Here is a 21,198-nt window from a genome sequence, read left to right on the forward strand (position 1 = left end):
GAATTATTCCGAGATTTCTTCTCAGAATTATTCAGAGTTTTCTTCTCGGAATTCTGTCTCGGAATCTTGTTTTTTTTTCAACGCTATGGCCCTAAAACCCCGTCGTAAAACTCCGTCGTATTTTAAGGTATAGCCATGACTTAATTAATGACTTATTGTTCCTCTTCTTTCTACATATACTACATATACTTTTTATTTAATGGAATTGCTTCTGAGTGGAAGCCATTAGTGAATCTGCGTAATAGACTTTCGTTCCATTGAAAATTAAGTGTAGAGCTACCGCTAAATTAAGGAATATGGGGATTTTTTTATAAAAATGTACATATTTACTTTTGATGAACATAGATCAGTTTTGAGCTTAAGCAATGATATGGGGCGTTTTAATTTAGTAAAATGTACTCGATTCCGTTGGAATGTGTGAATCATTTAAACCAGTTTATTGTAAAGAATCGGTTCAAAAGAGCCGGATCTTTATAGAGACGGATCTCGCTGTGTCCCTTCAGTGTATCAGCCAGCGCAGTTGAGTTTGCTATAAAGCTGATAGAGATTATTGAGAGGAAAATTCGCTTCATCTCAGTGAGAGATGGTTTTCTCGTTCGGGTTTTGTCTACTCTCACTTGGACTTTGTGTTTAACTCTTCAGCAGTGGATTAGTTGAACTGTTCGGATGAATTTGACTGAGTCGTCGCGGGGATGATTACTTACTGAGGAGCACAGCGCAGTGTCTCGGAGCTGATATGAACACTATCGGGGTGTCTTTCCTCGACCCGCTGGACCACTACGAAATTATTCAGAGGATTGGCTGCGGAACATACGGCGATGTTTTTAAGGTGAGGGGAGCCTATATCTAGGTTTGAGACGTGAACCTGTTCAAAGAGGGGATGGGGAATCTCAGGAGATATAAAACAAACTAAAGCAGACAGGCAGGACAAAACCACTTGTATTAATCCAGAAATTACAAAAGTGTTTTGTTTGTATTAAGCCACTGAGCTTTCAAAGCACCGAAAATCTTTATACATTTAAAACATTCCTTAAATTTTATAAATTGTTCTCTAAGGTTAATCATTTGTTCCAGAATAATGCCTAGTTCCATTTGACTTAAATGAACCTATAAATGGAGATAATACATAGTTAAAATGAGGCATTTATTTATTAAAATTAGATTTTGTGTTTGAAGTATTTTTTCTTCATTGTTGACATTGTTTGGGATCCGTTAATTAATACTTTACTTTGTCTTTATCCCCAAAATGTTGGAGTAGGCAGTCATTTTTATGTTTGAAGTATTTTTTCTATTCGGACATTGTTTGGGATCCGTTAATTAATACTTTACTTTGTCTTTATCCCCAAAATGTTGGAGTAGGCAGTCATTTTTATGGCTGGAAAAGGTCGTATTTGTAAATTCAAGAGAGATGATGTGTTCCATATACAAGCAGTCATTTAAGTCTGCTCTTAGATTATGTCATATTTCTTTTTTAGGACCTAAAATCCAGCCAAGTAAACACAGAGCTCCTCCTCTGAGGACTCAGACTTCACTCTGATCACATTCCACACTCACTGCCTTTCCTTCAGCTCCGTGTAAAACGCAGGCATATTATTCCAGAGTAGTAGTTTTGTGTTTCATACTTGCTCCCTCAACCTGGATGTGTGCTCTCCAACTCCACTGTCTAGATCAGGGCTTCACAAACAATATACTATGTTCTTTAGGCTGTATTATAAATCTGACCGGTAGGACAGTTTTAAACATGTATTACTATCATCATAAACTGACAATCATTGCTAATTTTTATTTAAAAGATACAATTTAACCAGGGATTTTTTTAAAGATGCTTTCTGTAATTTTGGGAAATTTGGTGAATTTCGTGCCTCTCTGGTTACAATATGTAATTGTATGAAATGGGAGGAAAAATATGTAATAATGCATGCCATTTTGCAGATCAGATTTAAGTTGGAAGAATTTTCAAAGAGAACGAGATTGGAGCCTCAACATGGGGAAATAGTTAGTCCTCTGTTTTTCTATCTCATGATTAGAAACGCAAAATCAAATAAGGAAAGGTAGAGTGAACTTTTCCAAACAAGCTTCTTTTTTGCATACTTGCGAGCTCCCCCTGCCCAGCCAGCTCACTTCAGTCATAACAATTCATACTCAGTAATATCAGAATCTGAATCTGATAAACGGACTTTGGTTTTGATTCCAGTGGCTCCCATTGCACATCAATTGACACAAACATTCCCCAGTAGTACAAAGATCCACAACACATCCGACCACACACACACACACACACCAGTAAACATACCTGTAAATGGTTGTGCAGAAAAGTATTTTAAATTAAATGCTGAGTGTAGCAGTTAGATGTTGTGGCAAATGCAGGTGAGTGATGTATTAGAAGAGGCACTAGTCTGAGATGTTAAGTACAAAGTTTGGAGTGTTGTGTGTAAAATAATATACACATAGAAAAATACAACATGCAATACAACAGTCCAGAAAATGGAGTGTTATGTATATAGCAGTGTTTAGCTGTTCAGCAGTGTGATGTCATGCAGGAAGAATATACCTCTCTATATATCTAAATTCAGCACTGTACAGATCAGCACTGTGTGCCATGCCTTAGCTACCTTTACTTGATATGAGATGTGATAACTCAAAGTTGAATGCAATCCAGTAGCTCTGACTTTTGAATGAATTGTTCAGGTTCAGCCTTAATTAAATTCATGGTGATAGCCCTGTGCCTAATCAGTTTATTTAGATAACAACAGAATGTATGAAAGCATCACTGTAAGGTCTGTTCATAGGGAAGTAGCTTGTAGCTTTGTTAAAATTTGTTTAATTGCATGTAGTTAAGAAAAGTTCTAATGGAGTTGTTTCCTATTTCCAAATAATAATTCAAATGAAAAGAATGAATCTACTAGTTACTCAGTGAGACCTTAGTCAGTCATTTAGTTACAGTTCAAAGTTTGATTTCCCAAAGACTTCATGTTATTACGACTATTATTAAATGGAAGAGTGAGCATTACATTAAGCATTAGTTTAGATGATTTATAAACTAGGAAGCTACAGGAATCTGAAGATTAGTAAGTGTGAAATTTAGGATTAGGTGAATAGTTTTTTGTTTGGTCCCACCCTGACCTCTGAGGGTTAGAATTTTGGATAAAATGCTAGATAAAAATTATCCAAAAAATGACTGGGGAAGTGTGTGATGCACTGCATTGCTCTGAAGCTCTGTCCAGGATATTTTCCTGCCTTATATCCAATGATTTGAGGGGGGCTCCAGTCTCACTGTGACCCTGATCAGGATGAAGTAGTTATTGATTAATGAAAGAATGAATGAATATGTGAATGAATAAAACAAGATTAGTGTCTGATAAACTTGGCTTTGAATGTTCTAAGAGCTTATGTGTTTACATGGGCTATATTTCTCCAAAGCTTCTATTCATTTATTTGAATATGAATTTCAGTGTCTCTGTCCAAGAATTCAGTCAGGAATTGATGTAAGGAATGCTCAACATTCTCCTGTTAGTCATGAGCTTCTGTGGCCTGGTGGCTGACATGCAGGTGTGACCTTCCAATTCTGTGTGTAATCTGTGCCCTGTAATGTCTTTTAGGTAGCTTCAGATGTCTGGGAAATATTTGACTACACTATGAGTATGACATTACACGTTTTTGGGGGTTTGATATGATTTAAAATATACTTTATCTCAAAGACATTTAGGTTTGGTTCAATAAACGGTGAAAACAAAACACTGTAAAACAGCTGGTAAAATAGTGCATCTGAGCTACAATTATGTTATTACAATCCTTTAATTATATTGTATTATATAACATGAAATATTTTAGGTTCCTGTTTATTTAAAACTGGCCCCAGCTTTCAGCCACAAGAACATTAGTGAAGTCAGGTAAATGATGGATGACTCATTATGAACCAAAAACACCACTCCAGCTCATCCCAAAAATGGATGAACTCCATCCAACTTTCTACTACAGAGAAAGTAGTAGAATTCTGTAAAATAAGTAGTAATTGTGTATTAAAATATGTTTTCTGTAGTTGATGTGTTCACTTTTACAAAACATGTAATTCAGCCATGACATGTAACTTTGGTCACTTTTAACAACTGGGTTTAAATAGTTTCACCCTCAGAATACATTTGTCTAGAAACCCTAGCTGTCACAGTTATGCAGCCCAACACAGCTGACTCTATCATAACGGAGTGGGCGAGCCAACCAGCCTTTGTTGCTTCTTACAATAGACAAAGCTCTCGTTTCTTGTTCACTTCTTGCTATCTCTGCTTAGAGGGGAAAAAATCTCTCATATTCTGACAATTCCTGTATCAAATTCTGCATTGTTTTATCAATTCTTCATTTAATCACAATATTTCATTTACTTCAAGTTACACATAAAAATAATTTATCTTGATGCGTGCACACATGCATTACATACTGACCAGACAAGTGCACATTAGCCTTTTCAAAAAAAATTTTAACTATAGAAAATTAAACAAATCATTAAACATAGTCAATTAAAACAAGTCATTAAAAATAGTCATAGTAAAAATAGTCATATAATAAAATGTACAAATGTACAGGGTCTGAAAAGCTTAGAAACAACTATTTACAGTTTATTACAGTGTATTGTTAAAATCTGTAAAATATGTTTGGAACAGGGAGTTTGGAATAGTAAGTTTATTGTAAAAATGTATTGAAACATATGAATGTTCATGCTATGTACAGTAATATGCATTGGTGTAATGAGTCTAAAGTAAGGGGGAGTTTCAGTTTCATTGGATTGCAGAGTGTCCACTGAGGTTGATGAGCCCCACAGCTCTGGAGAAGGTATAGTGTAGGTTTGTGGTGGTGCTGGCTTTGATGGCCCTGAACCTTGTACCAAAGGCAGAAGGAACACAAATACTCAGCTTTCTGAAGCAGTAGTTTGGAGAGGTCAAGTGAAACATTAGAGGGAAATTTGGCCAAAGACACACCTCTGGACACTTGATCAAAACTGGAGTCATTTCCTGAGCAGGCCATTGTCCTGAAAGCACAGCAACGTTATTTCAGGTTTCACTGTGACGCTGTTAAAAGCCACTTCACTGTCACTTCAGTCATAGCAGGAAGTACACTGGCTTGCCAGGAAAAACAACAGGAAGACAGCTCAGCTAAGTTCCAGCTTTTGTCCAGGAGTGGTTGATTTTCTGTGTTTATCTCTGGCAGAATAAAACATGGGAGCCATTTTTTTGCTTTTAGCTAATTTAAGCATTAATCTCTAAAAGCAAATGCTTCTTCACTGGGCAATTGGTATTATATTTCTTTAAAAATAATATTTATATGTTCATTTCAGAAAACTTGATAAAAAATTATTCCACTTTTTTACAGCTTAATGTTTTGGGTTTTATACGCTTATAGTTGACACTTGGCATTGGGCATGGTGGAATTGGTGCCATGAGCAGTCTAAGGTGCAATCTATCAGCGTGTTGCTGTCTTTTTAGTAACTGAATAATAAAATTTAGGATAAATGTAAGAGATAAAATGCAGATTCATTTTTACTTATTAATCATAAGACTAGTTTTTCAGTGACTACTTCAAATTTGTTTATACTATGATCTACATATAATGTTATCAGTTGTCAAGTAACTTAAAGGATTTATAAAACTTTATAAAAAAGCTTTATAAAATTCTGAGGATGTTTCCTCAACATTTGCTCACTCTACCGTCTTTTTGCGTGCCCAAAACTGGTCTAATGTGTTTACGAAGCCCCAGTGTTTGTAAATGGGTAATTAAACAATGGGGTCTCTGTCCCTGTTTCTTTATGCTAGTCTTTCTCTCTCTCTGCTCATGGAAGAGGAAAGGCATCTGGAGGTTTTAGACAAGGAAGAGTGCTCCAAATGTTGAAAAGCATGAACCAAGATGATGAATATGGGAGAGCACTAACTGCATGAAAGTAAAAACAGACTGAAAAAGGCACAAAACCATACAACTCGAGTTACAAATGAGTTACAAACAGTGAACAGTTACAAATGAGTTACAAACAGTAATAAAAACTTACAGATTGAGTGATTTATCATAAGACTGATGTTTCTAGAGCACAGGGTTAGCTGGAAGAACAGGCAGTGGAATATTGCTGATATTGCAACATTTGTCATTAATCGGGCTGCCGGCAAAGCTCAAGACCTAACCCATTTTACCCATTACCACAGTAAACACTGTTGTGTAATATATATCGCAAGCTCTCAAAACCTAATAATGTGCATGATGTGCTATCATTTTGAAATTAAGTAATAACCCATATCCTAATAATTTAAATTCTGTGTTTTGTTTTCTTCCAGGCACGAAATATCAAGACCTTGGAGATGGCAGCTATTAAGATCGTTAAACTGGATCCTGGTAGGCAAATAATAATGCATTCATGACCCCATTTTGAAAACAAATTTATTCACCTGTGACGCCAGTTGCATAGTTATTTCTACTGCGATATTGATGGTCTCCTTTGTGGCTTGGGCCTATTATGACAATAACGTGGATTTACAGTTTGATACATTATGCTGATTGCAGTATAACTGACATATCAACACTCTCAAAAATAAAATATATATTCACACAACAGAACAGGAGAAAACTAAAATTTTAATTGCTTATATAAGCCCATCTAAAGATATTAATTTCAGTTAATTCTAGAGAACATTTATCAGTAGAGTAATCATAAATGTTTCGCAAAATATAAATGATAAGAGCTTAATGAGAAATTGAATCTCTCTAGGTGTGTAAAATATTTAAATAAATTCTCTACAAAGTGTGCCTCTAAACATACTGTGTATGTCTCATGTGCTGAAAAAATTCAAAACGCTTCCTCTGTTTCTGTTCACAAGTCATGTTTATATATAGAGCTTATGTCAAACAACAGGATGTCGACCAATGTATGAAACAGCAACAATAAAAAGTACACATGCAATTGAATACCAGAGTGCAGCTCATAAAACTCAAAAAGCAGCACACAATGTTTATGAAAGTAATTATTTATTATTTTCATTTTTTATATATATATAAAGTACAACTTATATGATAGAAAGAGGCAAATTTTGTCGCCCAAGTAAGAAACAGCCTGGGCTCCAAAGAAGGTCCCACACACAGAGGCAGCCATGTTTAGCCATGTTTTAGAGCAAAGCATGATTCGTTTAAGCTCCTAAGTGTCAGTGTGATGGCTGCTTCATAATATGAAGAAGAACAGGAGAAAATGACTGATTGCTCCTTTAAACACATCAGTATTAGAGGAAACCCTTCCTGGATCAGGGCTTTGTCATGGTAGAAGGGCTTGTGTGGTCTAATGACTTCCAGAGCTATGTCGTCGAGAGATGTTAGCTCCCAGAAGGGTGTCCCATGGCGAACCCACCTGGAGTGAAGATCCAGACAAACACACTCCAAAAAGCATCCCTATGGATACTATAGATAGAATTAAGTGTACCCTGCCTGGGAGAGGGTTACCTGGACCTACCCCTGGCAGCCCATGTGACCCGGTTGGGCTCAGCCCAGAAAGGTAACGTGTGAAGGTCATGTGAGCCCGCCACCCGCAAGATTCAGAGTAGGGCTGCGGTGCAATGCTCATTGGTCCCCTGACATCATGGAGCTTGACAGCGGAAACTGTTTCTTGGCAGGTGGAATGTAACCTCATTGGGGGAAGGAGACGGAGCTGGTGCGGATGGTTGAGATATAAGAGCTAGATATAGTTGGGCTCACTTCTACACACAGTGTGGGCTCTGGAACCAAACTGTGATGTTATTGGACATCACTGTGCTAGTCAATGTTTGTCCATAAAAAGCACCATGTTCGAACACAAGGTGGCTCATAAGTGTACTTGGTACCAAAGGATGGTCCCTTTATGGTCATGTCTTCTGATCTGAGGCCTTATGTTTTGGATACTTGGGTAAAGAGAGTGGCTGAGCTGTCAACTTATCACCATCTGGTGGTGAGTTGGATCCGATGGCAGGGAAGGCTGTCGGACAAACCTGGTAGGCCCAAACGTATAGTGAGGGTGTGCTTGGAAAAGCTAGAGAACTTCTTCCATGTTCTGGAGTGATTCTGTGGGGGTCACTCTGGCGAGCCATAAGATTCTTGAGTTTGAGTTGTGTTTGCATCCTCTGCCGTAAGTCAAGCTTTTTCAATGCGGGCATTAGACTCTGTCAGGGTGCGACTTGTCTCCACTCCTGTTCCTGATACTCATGCACAGAGTGGCGAGGCATAGCCTGGGACAGGAAGGCTTCCATCGAGGGGCTCAGGAGGTGGCATCTCTGCTGTTTGTGGACGATGTTGTTCTTCTGGCTTCTTCGCACGGAAGCCTCCAGTGTTCACTTGACCAGTTTGCAGCTGAGTCTGAAGCAGCTGAGGCCATGGTTATCTCCCAGAAACAGATGACATGCTCTCTTCAGGTAGGTGGGGAGAACCTACCCCAAGTTAAGGAGTGCAAATATCTTGGGTTCTTTTTCACGAACAACAGGAAAAGGGATTGTGAAGTTGACTGTAAGTTAGGTGCAGCGTCTGTAAGAATGTGGTCACTGTATCGGACCATTGTGTTGAAGAGAGACCTGAGCCATAAGGCAAAGCTCTCAATTTACCTGTCAGTCTACATACCCACTCTCATCTATGGTCATGAGTTCTGGGAAATGCCTGATAGAACGAGATTGCAGATACATGCAGCCAAAATGAGCTTTCTCCAATGGATTTCTAGGCAAACTCTCTGTGATTGGGTGAAGAGCTCAGTGATTTGGGAAGAGCTCGGAGGAGAATTGCTACTCAATGAGAGGAGTCAATTGAGGTGGTTCAGGCATCTGATGAGGATGCCTTCTGGACACCTCCCGCTGGGGGTATATCAGGCACGTCCAACTGGAAGGAGGCCCCAGGTAGACCTAGGACATGCTGGAGGGATTATATCTCCCATCTGGCCTGGGAACGCCTGGGGATCCCCCAGGAGGAGCTGGTAGAAGACAGAGATGTCTGGGCTTCTTTGCTTGCCCTGGTGCCACCAGGACCCTGAAATGGATTAAGCGGAAAATATGATGATGATGATGAGGAGGATTAGAGGAAAGTTATTTGTTTACTGATGTGCTTGTGCGGTGTAGGAGAAGGGATATTCTGCCTTTGTCTATAAATGGGGTTGTGGAATTGTACAGTAACAACACACATTCTGTTTTTTCCTTTTTTTGCAGGTGATGACATCTCATCTATACAGCAGGAGATCACCACCATGAAGGAGTGCAAGCACAAAAATATTGTGGCCTATTATGGCAGCTTCCACAGGTACAGCTCTGCAGGCTTGCTGCTGTTTTTGGTGTTCGGGCTGATGTCCAGGCAGATGTCTGGGCAAACAAAGACACATTCCAGTAATGACATTATACAAACACACAGACACACACACACACACACACACATTACACACTATAATACAGGCCTGGAATATGTCTGAGGTGTATTTTGCCAGCAATGTTTACATCACAGCATAATATACATGCATAATTCATAAATAAAAAAAATGCATCTGTAGAAATGCCATGTCCTGCATTTTTGTTCTTGGGTACGTGTGTGTGTGTGTGAAAGAGAGTAATGGAACGTGTGATAGATGGTATCTTTTTGTTCTTCAGGAACACAAAGCTGTGGATCTGTATGGAGTACTGTGGAGGAGGGTCTTTGCAAGACATCTACCATGGTATATATGTAATGTAATGAACATCAGTCTGTGACTGATGCTGTAAATGTATATTGTATATTGAAATATTGAAAATGGGTTTAAAAATCATATTATTGTTATTGAAACATTTTATATTGTGATATGTATTGCTACTGATTTATTGTCCAACCCTAGTTTTAGTTATAAAAAATGGCAGCTGGCCTGACCTAATAGCTGTTATGGGTATGTTAGAAATCCTTCAAAAGTTGTAAACTCAAGTCCAAAAAGTAAAAATCCTTCCCAGAATCTTGTTTTAACTGCCCTGACACCTGACACCATGCTGGTTGGAGATGGTTTGAGAAGCCAGGCATTTGGAATGAAACCCTGGAGAGGGATTTTATTTTTACTTTTTACTTTTTCCACATTCCACTTTTTCCACTCCCCTTACATTGCTGAGGATGCTCTGAATAATAAAATATTTGGTACTTCATTTTATTTATTCATATATATTAGATGAGCTAAGAAACTACACTGTGCAGCCTACAATTAGTGGCTGTAATATACAAAGTGAACCTATGGCAGGTGCCTCACTAACAGTTCTCCTCCTCCACAGTGACTGGACCCCTAAAGGAGAAACAGATTGCTTACATCTGCAGGGAAACCCTACAGGTGAGGGCTTTCCTCAAATGTTCTGCTCAGCAGGCCACAGGTTATTTTGTAAAAGTGTTATGAGAATGTGCATCAGTAATACATTCAGTTCTCTTTAAAAGTATTAGTGTCCCTGGTTGAATGACATGATTTGTTCGAAATGAAAATACCTTTACATAGAATATTTCTGCATTATTACAGTTGCTGTTTATTTGTTGAATTTAACATTCAGGGAAAAAGAACACAAACTTTTACATGTGCAAATAGTTCCATAATGCATTTAAAAATATATATCTACACTATAATTATGTTTTTGTATTTATTTAGTATTTTATGCCTTTTTAAACAGAATTAGACACTAGGAGCTATCTGTAGATGTGTTGCCTGTAGAGGATTAAAATAATCAGTGATTGTAAAAAATGTGTAATTTTTGTATATGACTCTAAATCGCATTGCATTTTTGCTGATTTTAAACTATTACCAGCCTGTGGTACCTAACCACAGTGGTACCTAACACAGCAATTTTTTCTTTCTCATTCTTTTAGGGTTTAAATCATCTCCACGAGATTGGCAAAATTCACAGAGACATTAAGGTGTGTAATGATATTTTTAAAGAAAGGACTACTGAATTAAGGATCTGTGTAATGATATACTCAGCAATATGAAGCATGTGAGGTTTTCTGGTCCAATCCAAGGAATTTGACTAAAACATTATTAGCATTCCATTTAACTTGTTTGGGCAGCTGTTCCTCCCAAGGTTGTTGTAGATATGCTCTTGAGTTGTAGTTTCGTTTTCATATCTTTAGGATATAATTATGAATAATGTGTGAAAAGAAAGAATTTTACATATAATGTGAATTTTGTAAATGTGTGCTAATTCATTCACATTTTATAGCACCGTTTAGTGCCGTTTAGTTGTATTGGAGTCTTCAAATGCCAGAGCAAAATTACCTGCCAACAGAATAAAGTCATATCTCTAGAAATCAGTATGTTATTGATGCAAAACACTGCTTTTATGAAACATTTGTTTAAATATTTGTGCAAACCTTTGGAGAATTTTCAGCCAGCTAAACACAAGACATGGGAGAAATTAAAAGAGAGAGAGAGAGAGAGAGAGAGAGAGAGAGGGAGGGAGGAGGAAGAAACCAGGGCCATCTACATATCTTGTAATTAAATATGTTCACTTGTTTTATATTATCTAGACAGTCAGTTTTACAATGGTTATTTATAAACTATGTGGTTTGAAAATTATATGTACTTATATATTCACTGCAAAAACATTATGAAAGTCTGTGATAGAAATTTTTGCTTTTTTTATGCAGGGAGCCAACATCCTTCTCACTGAACGAGGAGATGTCAAACTGGGTCAGTGAGAACTTGTTGTACCCACTGAAACTAAACATGCACACAAACACACACAAGCGCAACTTTGTTTTCATGCACTGTGAGGCCATTATATGGACTTCCTTTCATTTTGTGGAAACCTATACTTACCTTACCCATAAGCTTTTCTAGCCTAACCCTAACACTTAGCATGATATTCCACATATTTTACAAGGAAAAAAGCACATAACAGTGTGTGTTTAACAAGCTTAAGGTCCCCACTGATGTATATACCTTGTAAGTGCACACATATATTCTTATTTGAGGTGACAACATTTGGGGTTATTTGTGCATGTCTGTGACATCTCTCTCTCTCTCTCTCTCTCTCTCTAGCTGATTTTGGGGTTGCTGCAGAGATCAGTGCCTCTGTAGCCAAAAGGAAGTCTTTTATTGGGACTCCCTACTGGTAAGTTGTCTTCACAGTTCCTAAAACCATTTTCAGTTGATCTCACCTCAGTTTGTTTCTGTGCCGTCAAAGTTCAAAAGCACTCTTGAAATCTGCCACCTGGTGCTAGATTGTTTGTTTTATAGCAGGTTCTGATAAAAATGAAACATTTGTCAAAAGTACTTGTACTGGGCTATATGCATTCTGACTAATAAAAATATTTTATTAAATATACTTATTAATGAACTAGTAAAACACTAAATGAATAAAAATAATGTAGGGCTGTATGCTTGTTTTTGGGAACTGGTGTTGCTCAAACATTAGCACACACTGGAGCACATCTAAGAATGAATTGTTCATTTATGAATCATACATGAGATTTTTGAAATTGTTGGTAGTTTTGTGTCGGTTTTATAACTGAGATGGCGTAACTATCAGCTATAACAACATATTGTATGTGAATGCTATGACCCAATGAGATCTCTGCCTTCTCAGTCATGTTCTTAACTATATTAGCTCTTATTTTGCATTAATTAACCTCTTTAGATTTCACATTAATTTTCCTCTCCTCACTTAGAATGAAAAAACACTGCAACAATCAGTAATTGGAGAGTTAGTTTACAGGATTATTCTGAAAGGTTTTTTCTGAAGTGTTGTCTGTCTATTTAAGGATGGCTCCTGAGGTTGCAGCTGTGGAGAAGAAGGGAGGCTATAACCACTTGTGTGACATCTGGGCTGTTGGAATCACTGCCATTGAGCTAGCAGAGCTTCAGCCACCCATGTTTGATCTCCATCCCATGAAGTAAGAGGACCAGAAAGCTCTTGTAAAATAATTGAAAATGTACTTTTATTACACAGTAGAAATTTGTTGCTACTTTCTGAAATTACTAGCTGTTCAACCCACAGCTTTTGCTGCAGTAAGAGCTTGTAATATTGTGGGAAGGATTTAGTCTAGATATTGGAACATTTCTGTGAGCATCTGATGGAATGTATCCACAGAAATACATTAGTCATGTAAGCTTTGAAGTAGAATGATACTTGCTGTATCCCAAAATCCAATCCATCTCATCTCAAATATAATGAATGGAGCTCAGCGACTCCAGAGAAAGACAGCTTAGTGCTGGTGGGGTTTTATACCCCTATGGCCCACACTTGGCATTGGGTATTGTGAATTTATGCCCTAACATATATAACATATTCATTCATTCATTCATTCATTCATTCATAGTCTGTAACGGCTAATCCAGTTCAGGGTTGCAGTGGGTCCGGAGCCTACCCAGAATCATTAGGTGCAAGGCAGGAACACACCCTGGAGGGGGCACCAGTTCTTCACAGGGTGACACACACACATGCACACACACACACACTTTCTAAAACATATAATTAATGTAAAATAACATAGTTTTCATTTAAAAAATTACAATCATTCATTTTCATTCATTCATTGTCTGTAACTGCTTGTCCAGTTCAGGGTTGCTGTGTGTCCAGAGCCTAACACTGGGTGCAAGGCAAAAATACACCCGGGGGGCCGCCGGCAGTCCTTTGCAGGGCAACACACATTCACACACACACTCACACCTATGGACACTTTTGAGTCGCCAATCCACCTACCAACATGTATTTTTGGACTTCGGGAGGAAACCCATGCAGAAACTAGGAGAACACACCTAACTCCTAATAACTAATTAAAAAAAATATTTCTGATTTACTCCTGCTTTTGTAAAAACCTGTTATAATTGTTGTGACACTGTTTGTCAGTGTTTGATATGAATGCACCATAGGTATTGTATTTATGTTTATAATTGTATTTATGCTTTTTCCTAGAGCTCTAATGTTGATGTCCAAGAGCAGTTTTCAGCCTCCAAAACTCAAAGACAAAACAAAATGGTAAGTTTATGGTTTATGTCATTTCTAATTCACAGATTTCCAATCCTAGGCCTGGAGTATCCCTGTGATACACACTGTAATATGTGTTCAGTTGCTCTCAAACCAGTTGTCAGGGATTTCCTGCATGGTTCACATTTTTGCTCCAACCAAACCCACAACACATACAATAAAAAATGTGGACCGTCTGGACCAATGATTTTAAGAATCGCTTTTCTAATACACACACTTCAACTGAGGCAACACTTAATCATATATTAGTTTTCAAAAATACAGCAGAAAAAACACTAAAGTTTATAGTAAGAGGATTACTCCAGAATCAGAAGTCTTTGGATCAGGAGTTTCTGTTTTTAAGACTCAAAAATCATACATATCAATTTCATGTGTACGCCTTACTCCCTCTTTTGTAGGTCCTCAGGTTTTCATAGCTTTGTGAAGATGTGTTTAACAAAGAGTCCACGAAAGAGACCCACAGCAGAAACTCTTCTACAGGTATTAAAAGAATAGTATCATGTATACTGTGAAATAAACATTTTTTATTCAAAAGGGAGCCACTTGGGATTCAACCAAATGAAAAGGGATACATACAGAAGATTGTTAATGTGTTACTTTCATAACACAGAAAATTACATAGAAGCACATTTCAACACAAATTCAAATATTCTGCACAAAATTATGGTTTGTTTACTCTCAAACCTTATGTTACATGTTGCAGTAGTAATAAATAAATAAGTGTATGATAAATGTGTGTTAATATAAGTTTTGTGGCTGAACGCCTACCTCTATTGTTTCTTTCTATTTCTCTGTAGCATCCTTTTGTGACACAGTTACTGACCAGAAACCTGGTTATTGAGCTGCTGGACATGGCCAACAACCCAGATCTTCACCAAGCTCTCACTATTGATGACATTGACCAGGATGTGAGTTTATTTATTTATTTATTTGTCACTATTTTTTTATTAAACTTTATTTAACTGTAGATGCTGGTGGCGCAGCAGGTAGTGTCGCAGTCATACAGCTCCAGGGGCCTGGAGTTTGTGGGTTCGATTCCTGCTCCGGGTGACTGTCTGTGAGGAGTTGGTGTGTTCTCCCTGTGTCCACGTGGGTTTCCTCCGGGTGCTCCGATTTCCAAAAACACATGTTGGTAGGTGGATTGGCGACTCAAAAGTGTCCATAGGTGTGAGTGAATGTGAGTGTGTGTCTGTGTTGCCCTGTGAAGGACTGGCGCCCCCTCCAGGGTGTATTCCCGCCTTGCGCCCAATGATTCCAGGTAGGCTCTGGACCCACAGCGACCCTGAACTGGATAAGCGGTTACAGATAATGAATGAATGAATGAATAACTTTAGATGGCCTCTATTTTTTATGGTGACTACTCTAAAAGACACTATTGTCAATCCAATTTGGGCTGTATTGGGAAAGAAATATTAAAACATGTGTGTTTGTGTGTGTGGTCAAAGGGGCGTGATGCCACTCCAGATAAGATTCGGTCAAAGGGAAAGTGTTTACCAGTGGAGAGGAGTCTGTCCGAGGAACAGTGTGAGTATAAAGAATGTTGTTTAATCCATTTGCAATTTAAATTAGTTGCACACATTCAAAAAAAAACAAAAAAAAAAAAAACATGCATAGACCCATACACATTATTTTCTCAATTCTTTTTATCTCTATGAAGAATGGAAACACTGTAATATCTTTGTCATGAATAAGACACAATTCCAGCTTGTCTCTACATGTTCCCTACCACAAACGGAGTGTTATACCAATGTCTTATGTCCATATACTCTGTTACATTCATTATAATTCTAGTGTGTTCTACAAACTTAAAAATATCAGCATGGTTTTGTGAAATGCAAAGATCATAAGAAACTTTGATCTCTAATTCAACTTGTACCAGCTTTACATAAAAGTAGTGTAAAGATATTTCATAATATTTGACGAGATGACGTTCTGAAACTAATACCAACATCACCTTCCAAAACAGTTCAAACAGCGATAATTTATATGTTGGAACATTGGGTGCCAGCTGTGGCCTAACAGTTAGAAAAATGGGCTTGTGATTGCCCACTGCTCTGGATGTGTGTTATGCATTCGTGTGAGTATTCACTGCCACAGATTAAATGCCGCAGGTTAAATGCCAAAGACACATTTTGTTGTATGTTGTACGGTGACCAATAAATGCACATATTCTGAAACATTCCTATCTTAAATAGGTGAGGAAACCAGGAATGGCTTAGACTGTTTGTGGTTGAGTCTCACCATTTTGCCAGAATGTGCATAATCAAATAATCCTGCAGTCTTAGAACAATTTTCTCTTGCAGACATTTATGTATTTCAGTGTCTACATTGTATAATATTATTAAATGATTCAAACCATGTGGAAAAATCTAGATATACAGATTTTTTAGTTGCTGCTCTACTATGCACAATAGGGAAAATTGGCAAAGTGTAAAGATGCAAATGTGAGCATCAGTATATTTTCTGAAATTAGCAGATTTCATAAAACACTTATCAAGCCTTTGTTAAACATGAAACTAGAATTTTAACCTCTTTAATATTAATTCAGTATGTGTGACTGGCTAAGCATCAGGCAGTGTTGGGTTGAGGTCAACACTGCACATACACACACACAAACACAATTTAATGTATGGATCTAGAGCACAGGAGGTAGTCTTCATGACAAAGCAACCATTGAGGACAGCAATAGTGATGTCAGCAGCATAGAACCCATAAAGCTGTCACTGTTCAACACACGTCTGTGACATGTGCTTCTCCACTGACCTCCCCACACTCTGACCACCCCCAGCAGGCTCCCAAACATACACAAATGCATAAACACACATACACGACCAAATGTGCAGAGGGACATATCACAAGTGACCACAGATCATTTTCAAAGCTGTGTAATGTCTGAAAGTGTGTGTGTGTGTGTGAGAGTGTGTGGTCTGGTAATTCATCACAAAGACTCTATTGTCATATGTAATTTAAGATTATAGTTATATATTAATATACTATTATTATTATGGTTATAAGATTAAGTTCCACAGTCAAGAAGGCAAAGCATACACACAAAGAGACCCAATGAAGAGACACAAGCACACCTTCAGAACAGTCCTAACAGAATGGCTTAAGACATATAAACGGATACAAACAAGTTAGAGATTATCACTTGGTAGCTTTCTGCTTGCTACACTGTTTTCGGTCACAGTGTGCAATATTTACAAAATTTGTGTTTTCTCACAAAAATGACCATTCAATTAAAGTGCATTCTTTTCAGAGATATTTCCAAGGACATTAATTATACTCTGCATGCTTTCATCTTTGAAGTGAATTGGATTCAACTGAATAGAATGACATTTTAGAATGACAGGATTTCAAGCTCCACCACTACATTAGTGGTGGTGCTGCCATGGCCTAATGGTTAGAGGACTAGTTTTACAGTGATCATAAAGCAAGCATTATACACAGCTGTTTATGTCCATCTTTCAACTGTGAAAAGACATTTCAAAACTCTGGTTCTGAAAGAATGTACAGCTGTCAAGAAACAATGACTTTGAAAAGGAAATTGAAAAAGCAAAGCAATTAGCAAATTATACAAATTTTGGTTTTATTTCATGTTTGTTGTTCAAATTTGTCATTTATGACACCGGCTCAATGGTAATTTTTTTTTACTTTATCAATAGGCAGAAATGTTGTGCATCACAGCTAAATGGTTAAATTCAAATGAATATGAACAGTTATGTTGCAGTATGACAAACTAACATATTCTGTGTTCTGTCAATGTTCTCTTTCTCAGTCGATCAGGTAAAGTTTGCTCCACTGCGGAGGAAAGTGACAGAGCCCTATCCAGATCAGGTGAGGTCCAAATGTTTATGTAGCAATAGTCAATATTATTGGGAATGTACAAATACTTCTTACATTTTACCCTTTGGTAATTAATTACAAACAATTAAAAAAATCTGACATAATAATAATAATAAAAAAAAACACCAAAAAATCTTGGAATCTCCTTTCCACTGCTTAGTGTATCATAATAATGACTTTGCTTTTCATATTAATGACATAGCATCTTATGATTGGGACTTCATATCGCATAATAATGACTAAACTTCTCCTAATTGACCTTTCTATATAATAATAACTAAGCATTCCATAATTATGATTTCTCTTTCTCAATAATAATAAATAGTTGTATTTAGTAATAATTATGAGAAACTATCTCATTTTGGCCAAACTTAGGTCTTAGTTTAACTTGCAGGAGTTTTGTTGAAGCGTTGTCCATTTTTTCTTCTCTTATTCATTTTGAATATTTATCGCACAAATAATAACAGTGCTTATTGAACATTAATGGCTATGATTGAGAAGATCTGACATAAATCGATCAATTCAACAACGGTTACAGACAAATAGATTATAAATACACATTGTGCGTTGGCTGAAACTTTGGATTGGTTGGATTCCTGTGATGATGGCTGTGATGTATTTCTCTCAGGCTTCCTGTGATGACTGGAGCCTTTCAGGGGATGAAGCTGAATCTCTGTAAGAATGTTTTGAAAATTATATATCAATGCACATAAAATAAGGATTTTTAAAACACTCCATTTAGACATTTATATTTTCCTGCAATGTGAACTCCTGGGTAATATATATAATGGTCTGGTATATAAATAACAGTCTGAGCACTGGTAAAGGATTAGCCTTTTCTTTTATATGCTATGCTATAGTTCCAAAAGCTTGTAACCACCTCATTTACTTAGTCAACTGAATTGACATAGATGTTCAATTGTGCACACATCCTTGTGTAGTCTGCATATAAAATCACTGACCAAGAATTCAGGTGCTTGAAGAAGAGCTGTCACCATTCTCAAATATCTTTTATCTTCTTAATAACAATAATTCTCAAGTGTAAGCAAGCATTAGACTTGACCCAGTGGAACTGCATTCTTGTAAGTGATGGAGCTCCATACAATATTTCTGGGAAGTGCTCTGAAATGCTCTATCTATATTTAGTTCTTACACATTGGCTCAAGGACTTATCTCAGAACTATTGTTGAACAGATCAGTTACATCCAAAGTCTAAGTCATCATAACCCACTTTGACAGTTAAATGTAACCAACCCAGAACACTTCAATGACTGAGATTCCAGAGTCCTATGTAAGTGTAAAATCATATATCATAATTTCCATATTGTTTGACTGGCGGCATTTACAGGAGTCTTCTGGAATGTGTGGAAGAAGAACTGCAGCAGAGGTGGGAATCAGCTCAATGATGCCATCTTCTGCATAAAAATCTAAAAATGTTTTTAAAAATGTTTACTAAATGTTTACTAAATGCACACTGAAATGTAACAAACTGAATGTAATTAGTTTAAATTTGTATATAATTTTTCAATGATAAAATAAGGGAAATTAACACTATTCACACTATTAGTATCAGTAATTTTTTTGGTAGAGCATAATTTATAACACTGGGCTTCGATTCACTGTTGAACAATCAATCCTCTCTCTACTTGAAGTCATTGTTCAAGTCTTTTACCTTTATATTGACATGCACCTGTAATACAATTAAACTGTTAAATTGCTCTGGATAATTATCCATGTCATAAATGTAACTGTATTAACGATATTAATACATAAAAGAAAACAACTGTGCTGATGTAGTACATTATTTTTGTAGAAATATACATATAATTAAGTCAATTTTGTGCATCACATTTCCAATGCAGTATCACTCCAAGGACTACAAATTGCTATAAAGTATTTCACTAAAGTAAATTCTGTTACATTAAATTAATGTGACTATTTTACTGTTTTTCACTGATTGATACATTACATTACACTGCATTATTTTTGCAGGAGCCTGAGAGTACAAAGTCTTTCATCTTTTAAGGTATAGTATGATATCCATAAAAAAGCAGTTTAGAAATATTTAGTGTGTTTTTAGTATTGTCTGTATTAATACCTATGTCATTTTGGTGACACATAGTGGGGAAAGAGGAAAAGTGGAATGTTTAGCGCTCCACCTCTCTCAGCAACTGCATCGCTTCCTACCATGAGTGCTTTCAGCTTTGCTCAGGAGGACAAAGACCAGACCTTGAAGCCCAGCACAATCCTGAAACCTGACCCTGCACCACGGCCAAGCTCAGGTATAATCATAAAACCCTATTTCCAAAAAGTTGGGATAATCTGCAAAATATAAATTTTAAATAAAAAAAAAATGTGCAAATCAATTAAACCCTATTTAATTTAAAATCCTGCAAATGTGACAAATGGCCATGTCTTACTGAAATAAACAAGGACTTTCCCAAAAAAGTTCTCTGGATGTTCTTCCAAAGCCTGCATATATTGTTCAGCATTAACAGTGCCTTCACAGATGTGCAAGTCACCCATGCTATGTGCATTAATGCACTTCAACAGACCACCATTCAACAGATGCTGGTTTTGAACTGTGCGCTTATAACAAGCCCTCTCCTCTTTAGCATGGGGGACACAGCATCCATAATTTCCACAAAGAATTTCACATTTTGATTTGCCAGACACATAACACTTTTCCACTTCAGCTCAGTTGATCTTAAATGAGCTCTTGCCCAGAGAAGCAGCAGTGTTTCAGGGGGCTGTTTATATATGGTTTCTTCTTTGCATTTGTGAGTTTTAACTTGCATTTGTTGATTGAGTGTGTTCACAGACACTGGTTCTGGGATGTGTTTTTAAGCCCTTGCAGTGATTTCCACTTTAGAAACATGTCTGTTTCAGACCACCAAGGGGCCTTGTCCCTTGCATATAAAGATTTCTCCGGATTCTCTGAAACTTTTAACAATATTATATGCTGTGCATGATCAAACCCCATAGTTCTTTATTATTTTAAGTAGAGAAAAATTATCCTTGATTTACCCTTGATTTATAGATGTGAATCCCTCTATATCTTTAATTCTACAAGACGGTACCTCTCTGAGATACTCTTTTTAAACTCAATCATGTCATGTCATGTCGTTTTTTTTTTGTTTTTTTTTTACACAAGTTCACCAGTCTTTTGTTCTTTGTCCAAATCTTGTTGCTGGACTCCGATTCAAATATTTTTCAAAAAACAATTCAAATCTGGTTTCAGCATTGGAAATATTGTCTTTGTTCTAATTTAATTAAATATAGGGTTTAAATAATTTGCACATCATTGCATTTACATTTTGCTTAGCATCCAACATTTCTGGAAATAGGTTTGTAGTAATACAGTTATGTATGAATAGTTATTAAAAGATAATGGAATGAA

General features: G+C 37.0%; 1 protein-coding gene across 1 annotated transcript in view; it reads left to right on the forward strand.

Moving 5' to 3' along the window:
* The first annotated feature begins 523 nt into the window (after positions 1-523).
* The window catches only part of map4k2 (mitogen-activated protein kinase kinase kinase kinase 2), a 28,369-nt gene continuing 7,694 nt past the window's right edge, over positions 524-21,198 (forward strand). The window contains exons 1-17 of the mRNA XM_066680723.1: positions 524-829; positions 6,312-6,369; positions 9,183-9,273; positions 9,615-9,679; positions 10,254-10,309; positions 10,834-10,881; positions 11,611-11,653; positions 12,005-12,077; positions 12,727-12,858; positions 13,881-13,943; positions 14,351-14,432; positions 14,750-14,860; positions 15,398-15,476; positions 17,731-17,789; positions 18,427-18,473; positions 19,791-19,824; positions 19,921-20,080. Coding sequence (XP_066536820.1) covers positions 737-829; positions 6,312-6,369; positions 9,183-9,273; positions 9,615-9,679; positions 10,254-10,309; positions 10,834-10,881; positions 11,611-11,653; positions 12,005-12,077; positions 12,727-12,858; positions 13,881-13,943; positions 14,351-14,432; positions 14,750-14,860; positions 15,398-15,476; positions 17,731-17,789; positions 18,427-18,473; positions 19,791-19,824; positions 19,921-20,080 — 1,294 coding nt within the window. The 5' untranslated portion in view covers positions 524-736. The remainder of the gene's footprint in view (positions 830-6,311; positions 6,370-9,182; positions 9,274-9,614; positions 9,680-10,253; positions 10,310-10,833; positions 10,882-11,610; positions 11,654-12,004; positions 12,078-12,726; positions 12,859-13,880; positions 13,944-14,350; positions 14,433-14,749; positions 14,861-15,397; positions 15,477-17,730; positions 17,790-18,426; positions 18,474-19,790; positions 19,825-19,920; positions 20,081-21,198) is intronic.

This window comes from Hoplias malabaricus, chromosome 9, assembly GCF_029633855.1.
Source record: "Hoplias malabaricus isolate fHopMal1 chromosome 9, fHopMal1.hap1, whole genome shotgun sequence".
In the NCBI taxonomy this organism is placed as follows: domain Eukaryota; kingdom Metazoa; phylum Chordata; class Actinopteri; order Characiformes; family Erythrinidae; genus Hoplias; species Hoplias malabaricus.